The following is a 12,973-nucleotide window of genomic DNA, read 5'->3' as shown; positions in this document are numbered from 1 at the left end:
GCAATTTTTATGGCTACTATTGCAGCTATTGTTTTGGGGATTATGTGCAGGTGGAAAATCTAGTAAAAAGCGGCAAATGATGATGTGCCACAATAGCACTGTTTTCACCTCCACCCACAATGCCACATGCCATTATTGTGCCATATAACACTAATATTGTGTGAGTAGAGTTTACTTTGGGAAACTGTAAACTCATAACTATGTGACATAGATTGCTGGAGGAGTATAGCTGGAAAATGTTCACATCTGTTGCCCCAGAAAACATGGCCTTGTAACATAAATTCTATTCTGCTGTATTTTTGTTAGGCTTACTTTAATTGTTCTTCTTATTTTTTTTTATCAGACTATTTTACATATTTACTTGTTTTCTTGTAAAACCATCATAAATGTTTTAAATTAAAGATGACACAAATGGTAAAAGCAAAAAATAAATGCCAAAGTGAAAATTGAAGTATGTACTCATCAATTTTAAAGATATTGTCTCCAAAGAATTTTCTAATTTTCTATTCTCCCTGTGGCCACAAAGCAATGTAAGGATGAAAAACATTTACTTATTGAAGTGAAAAACATTGTGACTTCTCGTTTTTTTTAACACTTTTCTTCTCCAATAAAGCTCTTGCGACATGCACATGAAGAGGGAACAGAATTGTTTCTAAGAAAGAAAATCTCAAAAAAGTTTGCCAATGTGTCCCTTATCCTACCAAACAAGCCTAAAATGAGAAGAACATGAAGGTCACAATCTTACTGATGCATTACATTGGTGTAACTATGGCGGGAGATACAGTGGAACCAAGAAGAGCAAGATGGCAGGTGCAGCAGCTATTAAAACAATACAGAATTAGTGGAAACAACTAGATGAGTCTATCTGCCTGCTCTCACTACCACTGTACAATACTGAAAAAAAGTGCAACTGCTCGTGCAGTACATCAAGATTCTGATTCAACACTTTAAAGCTTACTTTGAGACTTCAATCTTGAGTTCAGTTTCACTTTTCTCCAAGTCCATTATACGGCATCTATCTGCTTCACTGACTGCTTTACTCACACTGTTTGACAGTTCATCTCGCAAGGACTGTTCCACCTTCTGTGTCTCAAGGTTGATCTTGGTAAGCTAGGATACAGCAGATTTGATATATGTATTTCAAATGTCAGTGCAATCCAATAAAAAGCATTTCAATACAGAAGTGACCATTTGATGAAGGATTCAACATGTCAGGAGGGATATGATCTTTTTCTGGTCACTTGTACTTAAAACGTGAAACCAAGCAATTTCAGTTCACAAACACCTTTCATGTACCATCCACTCCAACCCTCTGCCATGCAGGAATGAAGAATAATAATAGGTATCATAACATGCAAATGAAGGACAACATAAAACAAAAATAAAAATTCAGCAGCATTTAAGTATTTAGAAAGCCAGTCCTCAGTATTAATTAAAGATCAGATTTGCACAACTGCAGAGAATTGGAGGCCATTTTTCACTGCCAAAATCCTCCCCTCACCCAAGGACTGCACTTGATGAGTCTGATATTTCATGTTTCATTTTCAACCAATTTGGGATATTTTTTCCAACTTTTAACTTATAAATCTACTTGGGGTTGGGATGGCTGCTTTCTGGTACAAAAATGTCATATTTGGACATTCAAAGCCATTTTCTTTATTGTTTCAGGATAAACCTAAAAAGAGGATTGGGGGATTTAGCGGGCTTTACTTTCCATGCCCCTATGCTTGATACTATGCTCAGAAATGGCTGAGATAGGAAAAAGAGGCACTGCAAATGGAACAGCATCTCTCATGGAATAAAAAGAGGACAATGCAAGATTCAGGGCACCATCTTGAAGCCCAGAATGGTAAAAGAGCTGTGGACTGCCCAAGGCAGAGGATGTCATTCTAGAAACATGAAGCAGCAACAAATAAAGAATAGACACCAGAGGAAAAAAGGTCAGTGACAGCACAGTCCTATGCAGTTCTATCCTGTAGCAAGTTTCATTCATTCAGTGGGCCTTCCTCCCAAAGAATTATGTATAGGAGCAAAACCTCACAGAATGAGGAATGTGTAGACTTTACCATAGAATCACAGAATCTTACAGTTGGAAGAGACCACAAGGACCATCCAGTCCAATCCCCTGAGGTAGAATCTTTTTTCCTGTAATTTGCATACATTGTACCAGAGCTTGTTCCCTGGAAACAAGCTTACTCCCTCCTCAATATGACATCCCTTCAAATATTTAATATTTACCAGCATACTCTGTTTTCAATCTCTATGCAAGATGGATTATTTTTAAGAATCCTAATGGACTGAAGATAACATGACATACTAAGAATTATCTGGCAGTTTAGGAAAACTATGTAACAAAAGCTCAATAGCCAACCTCAGCAAATTTGGCTTCTAATTCAAAATTACGTTCTTCCACTTGCTTCAATGTGTTCCGTAAGTGTTCATACATTCGCTGTGAGTGTTCTGCTCTTTGCCTTTCATTTAGCTCTTTCATTTCCAGCATAGTAATTTTTTTAGAAATAGAAACAATTTCAGTGTTGGTTATGGCTTTTGCAGCCTTGTCGGTACCACTATCTCCTCCTACAACAATATAATACAAAATTTTGGCACATATGTCCACACACACCTTAAAAACAACACAACATAAAATCTAAACTATAGAGAAAAGAAACAAAAATATATAATTTTTCCAAAATACTTAAAACAATATCTTTTGGTATGCTAAGAAGATGGAAGACATGGAAAAGCTTATATAAATGAACTGCCCTAAAAAAGCTGTGAGGGCACCGCGGCTGCGGCCCCACTCCAGCTTTTTTCCAGTACAAAAAGAAGTGGTAAAATGCCGCTTCTTTTTGTGCTGGAAAAAAGGTTGCTTTTCTGCTGCTATCACCGCACTTGATTGCAGCACTCCTGCGGCATGCAGCATATAAACACCACATCACTGGAGTGCCACAAAGCTGCCTGCTGTGTGGTCAGGTGTGTGGTGTAACACCAGCTTGGGGGCAGCATAAGAGTGTGCAGTGTCTAAACATTGTGCTAAGACACCGCCGCCACGCTGGCACAAAGGGGTGGTCTGCTTTGCCCCTAAGTTGCTATCACATCTTACACAGCATGAAAATGTACATGGTCTAGCATAATTTGTTAACTCTGCCTAACCAAGAAGGTTTTTCACACAGCTAACTGGTACTATAGCACCAGATATACTGTACATAATCCTGCAGCTACTTTGCTATGTCAGCTTGCTTCACATTTTTGAGATAATGGATGCATCTCATTATCCCATGGGTAAAATGTAAGCTTGGCCTCCATCCTTGGGCATTCTAAGGCCCTGTTTTATAGAGAAGGTGATATACAGTGGATCCTTGTTATACGCTGGGGTTTGGTTCCAAGATCCCCCATGTATAACAAAATCCATGGATGCTCAAGTCCCATTAAATATAATGACATAGCAAAATGGTGTCCCTTAAAAAAATGGAAAATCAAGGTTTGATATTGGAAATTTATACTTTTTTTGAACATTTTCAAACTGTGGATGCTTGAATCCATGTATAAAAAATCTGTGTCTAAGAAGGGCCGACTGTATGACCTAACCTGCACTTTGCAGTTGCTAGAACATGGAGAGAGGTTATATAAGAGGCATCTTTTTCCCCCCTAGGATGAGGAGATGCACCACCAGCTGAGTGCTTTATGGTTGATCCGTCAAATGGAATCTTGATGCACCTTGTGACCCAATTACTATAAGGAATTTTGCCTACTACCAATCCAGATATACATTAGTTTTTGCTTGCATTTATATAACTAGCATGCATAGATCTACCACACATGATCAAAGAAGTGGTTCAACTGCTCTATTCTTGCATCTGGTTAACCAGTTTCTGAGTGGATCAGACCATCATCTCAATTTTTGTCACAATTAAGTAGCAACTAAGCATCTGTTCTGAGACACCAATGATCTTTTTGCTCTGTCAGTTGAATGGGGGCAGGCAGCTGCTCCATGTGTCTTCAATGTCCTCCAAAGGGCTGGGAAACCTTCTAGAACAATTTTCAAATGTGAAAAAAATAATGCCATGGGGGAAAGGGGTTGTCACATTAGTAGAAACACATTAGCACAACATTGGATTCTAGCTAATATCAGCAAGTAGGGCATGAAATCTCATCAATGCTATAATTTTAATACCCCAAATAGGTTCTCTTGGCTGGTAAGACACTGGGACAGCAAAATAAGAGTAACAAATGATCAGAGATGCTTTTTTTGGGATACATCCATACAAACATCTTTTTTTAAAAAATAACAAATCTAGTAGTTGGGCACCATTTAAGACTTTTACTAAGCTTTGAACACCAAGTGAAACTGAGTAGCCTTGTAACTTAAAAGTACAAAGAAAGCATGTAAAAGTATTCATTTTTTTAAAAAAAATCAGTAACAAATTTAAATAGATGTAACAAATATCACCCCATTATGTGAAAAAAGTTACACAATGGTTTTACCCAGTTTTACTGTTTGTTCCCAAGCTTGTTCAATTGTATGAAGCTTTTCTTTTGTAATTTCCAGTTCCTTGTTTAAAGATTCCATCTGTTCTTTCATGGATGCATTCTCACTCTAAAAAGAAAGAAATGAAAATACATTAGAAAAATAATTTAAATGTACCCTTTGGGTGTTTCACAAGCTGAAGAAGGGGCACTGTACATTAATATTAAAGAGTCGGCAGCTTTCTTGAGATTTCTCACATCTGTCCTCCACTTTTCAAATCTTGTCTATAATAATAGGGAGCTGAATCTCCCATGAGATATGCACCACCAGCTTGGAATCTTAAAAGAATGGAGTGAACCTAACATTTTCTCAGAGTAACACAAAACATATAAGATTACCTCCAAGTATTCTAGATTAGTTGTTCTTTGAACAAGCAAATTATCCTTTTGTAGTGTATCTCTATATTTAGCAGTTAGCTCATTATACTGTTTATTTGCCACTTCTAGATCATTTAAAGGTACGCTGTCATCCAGGACTTTTTGTAATGCTGCTATTTTGAAAGTTGCCATATCCTAAAGAAAAAAGAAGGGTGTTCTAAAATGTTAATACCAACAATACATTCAAGTACATATTTGTCATACTTTTTTTGAAAGAAGTGAAAATAGTCTAGATTTGGCAAAAAATGCAAAGACATATTAAATGGTAATTCCAATTTTAAATGCTATAAGACTCAAATGATGTGGCTCCTAGATCCCATCTCTCTGTTTGGTCAAATAACAAAAACAAAACACCCACATTCATAGGTGATGCAATGAATCATCTATGAGAGATGCAATGAATTCAACTACCATATATACTCAACTGTAAGTCGACCTCTAAAGTCAATGGCAGGTTTGGGGGTCAAAATTATGGATTTTGCCAAACTCTGTGGATAAGTCGAGGGTAAAACCTGGAGGCTCCATTGTGTATAACGTTTCAACTTTGCTTTCATCCTTCATTCCCCAGACAGCAGCAGATAGCGCAGACAGGAGAGAGGCTCTGTCTGTTTGTTTAACAGCAATTAATCATACAGGACTCTTTCTGCTTGGCTCAAGAGAAAAATAAACACTCTCTCCATGGGGAAATCTGAAACAGCTGCTATCACATTACCACACTGAGCCATAAATAAGTCAACCTGGGATTTTTGGGGTCAATTTTTGGGCATAAATCTTTAGACTTATAGACAAGTACATACGGTAATTCAACCTTCTGCCAAAGAATAACACCTTATATCTACATTATCTACAGATAGTACTTGTCAATCTTTCTGCTGAAATCATAAATAAAAACTAGTGACAGCTGAACTGAAGCTTGATCAATGATTCACATGTTTATATAAAATACTGAACACCATCTATCATAAATACTCAACTATAAGTCAACCTCATGTTTAAGTCAAGGCCAGGTTTGAGAGCCAAAATTATGGATTTTGCCATGAGCCGTGGATAAGTCAAGGGTAAAACTTGGAGGTTCCTTCAGTGTGTGTATGTGTGCCCATGTCAAGAGGTTTTTTAATTGTTTCAGCTTTCTTTTCATCCTTCATTCCCCAGACAGTGGCAGTGTGGGCAGGAGAGGGACTCTCTTTAAAAACAATTACCCAAAACTTTTTCTGCTTGGCTCAAAAGAGAAAGAAATTGATTTCCTGACTGCATGGGGAAATCTGAAAGAGCTGCTATCTCATTACCATACTAACCTGTAAATAAATCGACTTGGAATTTTGGGGTCAATCTTTGGGCATAAATGTCTCAACTTATAGATGAGTATATATGGTATGTTATATTTGCTTCTGTTTCAGCTAACCATACAGATACTTGTCCTTTGGACAATGGCAATGAAGTTATTATGATAACTCTTCAAAGCTTCAGGCAGAAGTTTAGGATCAGAACAGTTACTGTAATTGTTAGATTGGCAGAACCAAGATGACTTCCTCCAGCCACAGGAGAAAAAGCAACTTTGGTTTTCTTTTCTGAATGGACGGTGGGAAAGATATGATCTCTACAAGGGAACATCTTTACTCATCACTGGATGTGTTTTGTCAGAATCTAACCAAATCTGTCGTGTTGTCTGCATGTATTGATGTGTCATATTGGTGTTAATGTAGTAATTTTAAAGTTTTAGTGTATAATTCTTGTTGTTAGGGAATGATGGGAGGCATTGTGATTGTTTGGACACTTAGTAGTGGTACAGATAGAAGACAGTTTCCTGGTATTGGAATGTGCGGATGTCCAGGGGAGGTTTCCTTTGATGAGAACTTTCTCAGGGAAAAGAGCAGACAGAGGCAAGAATGAAAGTTATGGAGTCGAGCAGACTGGGCAAATATGGCTGGAGAGGGCAGGTATGTTTAAAATTTGTAAACGGCAAAGTAAAGCTCACAACATTTTTGTGTGGGACACTGTTGATTTTATGCCAATGTTTGTGGATGATGGCAGTTCTGTCTACAAACATCTTCCTCCTCATACCTATGGTTACTGCAATGAAGTTGTTGCTGTTTGAAAGACAGAAGGCTGGTTCTCTGAACTGTGGGAGGAAAAGGCAGCTCTTGACAGTGTCACACATCAACCTATCACAACTCCATGAATTTTATAGGATTTTCTTAGATAATGACTACTCAGTGGTGGTTTTGCCAGTTCCTTTCTCTGAAATACAGCCTAGCACACCAGTTATTCATTGAACAACCAGCACAAAATTCTATGACTTATGCATGACTAGAACTGGTATTAATTCCAAAGCACACCTTGAACCTTTGTAAACATCCAATCTTTTCTTGAACTGCTGCTTCCATTGATGTTAACTCAGACCTCATCTTCTCATTCTCTGTCCGAAGATGCCTTTCCATTTCAAGTAAGGTTGTGTACTGTCTTGTCAATGATCGTTCATTTACTCGTAGGACAGTAATTTTTCTACTATAGTCCGCAAAGAGTCGTTTCGAGTCATCATTGTCCTTTTGAAGCACATCTAGCAAATTCTATAAGAAGTTATCAAAAGATACTGTGATGCAATTATTATTATGCACTCTATTCACTCACAGTGGCCTGAATCCAAATATTACCACAGAGTCAATTTGCATGACAGACCTTTCCCACCTTCTCTCAAACCCAAAAGCTCTCTGAAAAGCAGCTCCTGACCACTTGGGATACAATTCAGAACAGCATACAATGTATAGAGATATATGGGGCTGAAAAGGAAAGGAAGAAAGTCTGTGGAGCTACACATCTCCAGAATGTCAGGAAAGGAGAAATCATTCCAAATAAAGTGAAGGAGGAGTTGCCCAACTCCCCCCCCCCCCCCCAAAAATTGTCACATCTCATATCATTCTTAAAATGTTGACCACAATCATCAGAAGCAGCTTTTCATGAGATGAAATTGATTGCAACAGGCAATAGATAGAAAAACCTTTTTGCACATGTGGAACCAGTGTTGGTACACAAATCTGCAATCATACATAATTTCACATCATAAACAACTGAACCACATGTTTGCTCCCAAGGTAAAATTCCTTAAAGTTTAACTAAAGATGTCAAGGCAAATAAGTGAGATTTGTGTTCACTCCCAGTTGTGAAAGCAAAAAATGAAAATCACATCTCTCTTCTTTCTATGAACCACTTCTCCTTCTTTCTTTTTTTACAATAATACCAGATGGAAATTATATTAAGTCTTGGCAAATCACTCTTTCCAGAAAAAAGTCTGTAACAGATTGAAATTTACTCAAATGATGAAATTAAGTCAAGGTACTATATCCATACAAAGTGATTTTATAGTTTGGGTAAGCTTTTCAGAAACAAAACTTCTTCATAACTTTCTGTTTTTTAAGCTTCTTCCCTTTCCAGAAATTCATAGAAGATCCGGAAACTTTTTAACACACAGTTACACAGAACAGGTTATATGTGGAGTTCAAAACATTTCCAATGCACAATAGAAGACTTGCTTTCATGTTGCACATTATGATAAACCTCTACCACATTTAGCAGGCACCATTAGTAAGATGCAGAACTGTCTGCCAATTCCTTTCAAAATTTTCTGTTACTGTATTAATCTGGTCAGGTTCACATATCATGGAAAAAGCTATGTAAAGAAACTGCACAAGTCGGGGGCTCACTCACTCTCCCTTCCTACTCTCTTCTGGATACTGGAGCATTTCCTAACATGAAAAACTGTACTATGCTTAAACCAGTAGGCAACTTGGTTCCTTCTACATGTTCAGCCAAGCACCCTGAAACTCAAAGATTTACACTACGGGGAGCACTTTTATGTTCTGAGCTAGAGCATTCCTCTTGACTCTGGGGCGAGACAGACAACCCCGAAGGCCCTTATTCACCTTTTTGCTGGCCAAAGAAGGAGCGGCAAACAACTGCTCCTTTTTGGTTTGGTAAAAAGCCAGCTTTTTCACCCCACTACTACTGGAAGCCTGCTTTAAGGCGCACTGGCGGTGTGCAGCGTAAAAACACCATGCTGCCACAGTGCCTGGAAGCTGGCCCCAGTGTAAATGGCTGGGTGGTTTCCAGGTGGCTTGTGAGTGTGCGGCATGTAAACATTGCGCTCTCAAGCATCCAAGAAGGTGGCACAAAAAGTCCAACTGTTTTGGCCCTTTGTTAAAAAGCTTCCTTGCATGAAGACATTACCAAAAATATCCCACACTGACATACTAAATCCAATTCCCCACCAGCTATTTTCAACGCTTTTCACTTTAGAAAGGCCCTCCCTCCTTCCCAACTGCCACTGCTGTGGCCTCAGAGGAAAAAAAGAAATGACAGTATCTATTGGACTTAATCTCCTCCCACACTGTCTTCCTTTTGTGTCATGTTTTGATTACAATGTAAGTTTGAGGGCAGGGAACTGTTTCATTGTTATCTTATTTGTAAAGCACTATGAAAAGTGATACATAAAACCAACAAACAGAGCAAGGAGAAAGCTGGGGCTCTGAGGCAAGAGAGTGAGCAAACACAAAAGAGAAGCCCAAGCACCAGCGCCAGAACACACTTACCGTGCCATGGAGCACAAGCACCAGCGCTGGAGTGAAGAAGGGGGAGGTGCTGGTGGGAGTGGCACCTTCAAAAGCCAGCCTGCCGGTCAGCCCCAGAAGCACAAGCGCCAGCGCCGGAACACACTCACCGTGCCATGGAGCACAAGCGCCACGGACTTATATCTACCCTGAATTGAATGGGTGGTTTATTGTAGCAGCAGCAGAAGAAGAAGTGGAGACAGAGGACACCTATCCCTCCCACTTCCACCACCTTCTTGAAATATACTAGTATTGAATTAGAACCATATCTAACAAGTTTAGTTGTTGAAAGGCAGATAACAATTACCATCAAGCCAACTGTCAGACATTTTTCCCCTTTGGAAATGGTTCAATTAGGAACCAGAAGTCAAACTGGGAATCAACTATCAAGTCTGATCTTCAACATACTGGTATTACTATTATTATATCTTTTAATGGAGGAAGGTGGGAATGGGAAGGGAACGAAAACTGTGGATGGGGAAAATTATAAGATTGTAGACTCCAGTTATGGTGCGTCAATCAGAGTAGAGTGGTGCAAACAGGGTGGGCATGAAACACAAGGAAAGACAAGATCGATGCTTGAAATCTATCCTGTCTTCCACTTACCCTATTAGCCCAAAAGAACCGAGGGCCGTCCCAACCATACCACAGACCCTTACCTTGCTTCTTTGTAACGCCAGGTCAGTGAGGAACAAATCTCACATAATCTATGATTTGCTGGAGAAGGAGAATGCCGACCTGGCTTGTTTTACAGAAACCTGGCTGGGGGAGAAAACTAGTGTGACATGGGCTAAGGCTCTCCCAGCCAGGTTTAATGTCAAGGAGCAGGTCAGGGAAAGTGGGCGAGGGGGAGGAGTAGCCTTGGTTCATAAATGTACCATCACGTTGACCAGGAGACCTGTCCAGAAAACAAAACACATCGAGTGTATCTATCTGACCCTGAAGGCTAAAGACAGTCCAGGGATTCTGTTGGTCTACCATCCACCCCATTGCCAAACAGACTCCCTGGCCGAGCTGACCCAGCTGGTCTCGAAGCTGGTGCTGGAGTCTCCCAGGCTTTTGGTGCTGGGGGACCTCAACATCCCCTTCAAGGCTGGCTCATTAGATCTGACAGGTGCAGCTCGGGAGTTCATGATTTCCATGGCAGCCATGGGCCTGTCCCAAATAGTATTGGTTCCAACACATTGTGCTGGTAATACACTTGATGAGGTTTTTAGTACGGATCAGGAATATCCATAGGCAGAAGTAGTTCAGATATCTGCCCTCTCATGGACAGACCACTCTCTGGCCAAAGTGGGACTGAAGGCTACTACCTATATCCCTATCGGGGGTGGAGGACCTATTAAAATGGTCCGCCCTCCAAAGCTGATGGAACCCAAAAGGTTCCAGAAAGCTCTAGAGGGATTTATGATTGGGAACGAGAGCAACTCTGTTGAAGCCCTGGTTGATATCAGGAATAACGATCTTACCAGGGCTACAGACACTATCGCTCCCGAGCATCCTTTCCAGCCCACTTCAAATAAAAAAACATGGTACACAGAAAATTTTGGTCAAATGAAGTGGGCTGCACAACAACTAGAGCACCAGTGGTGGAAACATCAACGTTTATCTGACAAGACATGCCATAAGAACTTGTTGGATTCCTATGGAGTGGCAATAGAGGCAGGAAAGAATTCTTTCTATGCTGCATGTATTGCATCTGCAGAGTCTCGTCCAGCAGGGTGGTTAAAGAGCTAACTCAACTGCCTTCCACCCTGAACTCTTTATTGGAACCAACTAAGGCCTGCTGCTTTAATGACTTTGTCGCAGTTAAAATCTCTCAGATAAGGATTGACCTAGATGCCGGCATTATGACAGAAACAGTAAGAGAGGTGTCCAGTGACTCCGTGGACTGTATTAAACTGGATCATTTTCAGTTTGTAAATACCAATGAAGTGGACAAGCTTCTTGGAAGTGTAAGGAAGATGACATGCCTTCTTGATCCTTGCCCATCATGGTTGACCGCTCAGGGAGGGGATGCAATGAAAACATTATTACAACTCATAATTAATGCATTCTTTCGGGAGGGAATATTTCCATCTAAATTAAAACAAGCAAAAGTGAGACCACTCTTTTAAAAAATCCTCCCTAGATCCCCAGGTATTATAGACCGGTCTCCATTCTACCATTTTTGGGCAAAGTGATCGAGAGGGCAGTTGCCTCCCAACTCCAAGCTGTCTTGGATGAAGCCAATTATCTGGACCCATTTCAAACCGGCTTCAGGGCGGGATACGGAGTTGAGACTGCCATGGTCACCTTAGTCGATGATCTCTGTCTGGACATTGACAGGGTAAGTGTGACCCTGTTGGTGCTCTTGGACATCTTAGGGGTCTTCGATACCATAGACCATGTATCCTTCTGGAACGCTCCCTCAGGCTAGGTATTGGGGGCACTGCGCTCCAGTGGCTCTATTTCTACTACCTCTCAGGCATTCCAGATGGTGAGGCTGGGGGACAGCTGCTCTTCTAGGAGAGAGCTGACCTCTGGCATCCCTCAAGGCAGCATTCTGTCCCCCATGCTGCTTAACATTTACATGAAGCCGTTGGAAAAAATCATCCAGAGACATGGGGCGTGGTGTTATCAGTACACTGATGACACCCAAATTTATCTCTCTATGTCTCTGACTGCTGCAGTGACTAAGGATGGCATCTCTCCTCTGGATGCCTGCCTTGGGTTGGTAATGGACTGGATGAGGGAAAACAAACTCAAGCTGAATCCAGAGAAAATGGAGGTACTCACAATAGGTATCCCAAGTCCAGGGATGAAATTTTGTCAACAAGCCCTGGACGGGGTCACACTTCCCCTAAAGAACAAAGTTTGCAGTTTGGGAGTACTCCTGGACTCATCTTTACAGTTATAATCCCACGTGGATATGATGGCCAGGAGTGCATGTTACCAACTTTGGTTGATACTCCAACTGCATCCCTACCCGGACCAAAAGGACCTTGAAGCAGTGGTACATGCACTGGTAATCTCTCGTCTAGATTTCTGTAATGCACTCTACATGGGGCTACCTTTATACCAAGTTCAGAAGCTTCTATTGGGGCGAAATGCAGCAGCCAGATTGGTCACTGGAACATCTAGGTCACACCAGTATTAAAATCTCTTCACTGGCTGCCGATCAGCTTCCGGGCACAGTACAAAGTGTTGGTTATTACCTTTAAAGCCCTACATGGCTTGGGCCCGAGTTACTTGAGGGAATGCCTCTCCCTACACAATCCATCCCACACTCTCAGAACATCTGGGAAGAATTTCTTAGAGCATGTAAAGACCAGGTTAACAACAACTTCCCACAGAGCATTCACTGCTGTAGCCCCTAAATTTTGGAATGGCTTGCCGGAGGAGATTTGTCTCATCATCACCTTAGATGCCTTTAAGAAGGCACTTAACACGGATCTCTCTTCCAGCAGGCCTATCCACCCAATCTG

The 12,973-nt window shown here is 40.7% G+C and overlaps 1 protein-coding gene across 5 annotated transcripts in view; it reads right to left on the bottom strand.

Annotated features, from left to right (window-relative positions):
• The window catches only part of CEP290 (centrosomal protein 290), an 82,638-nt gene that overhangs the window by 36,782 nt on the left and 32,883 nt on the right, over positions 1 to 12,973 (bottom strand). For all 5 annotated transcript variants that reach the window (XM_089524000.1, XM_089524001.1, XM_089524004.1 and 2 more), the window contains 5 exons: positions 7,242 to 7,472; positions 4,867 to 5,040; positions 4,486 to 4,597; positions 2,372 to 2,577; positions 959 to 1,110 (listed from right to left, as the gene is read on the bottom strand). In XM_089524000.1, the coding sequence (XP_089380126.1) occupies positions 959 to 1,110; positions 2,372 to 2,577; positions 4,486 to 4,597; positions 4,867 to 5,040; positions 7,242 to 7,472 (875 nt within the window). The remainder of the gene's footprint in view (positions 1 to 958; positions 1,111 to 2,371; positions 2,578 to 4,485; positions 4,598 to 4,866; positions 5,041 to 7,241; positions 7,473 to 12,973) is intronic.

Source organism: Sceloporus occidentalis, unplaced genomic scaffold (assembly GCF_023333645.1).
Source record: "Sceloporus occidentalis isolate IW3139 unplaced genomic scaffold, rSceOcc1.0.p SCAF_5, whole genome shotgun sequence".
Taxonomy (NCBI): domain Eukaryota; kingdom Metazoa; phylum Chordata; class Lepidosauria; order Squamata; family Phrynosomatidae; genus Sceloporus; species Sceloporus occidentalis.
Note: the sequence above shows the minus strand (reverse complement) of the source record. Positions and strands in the feature narration are given on the sequence as shown.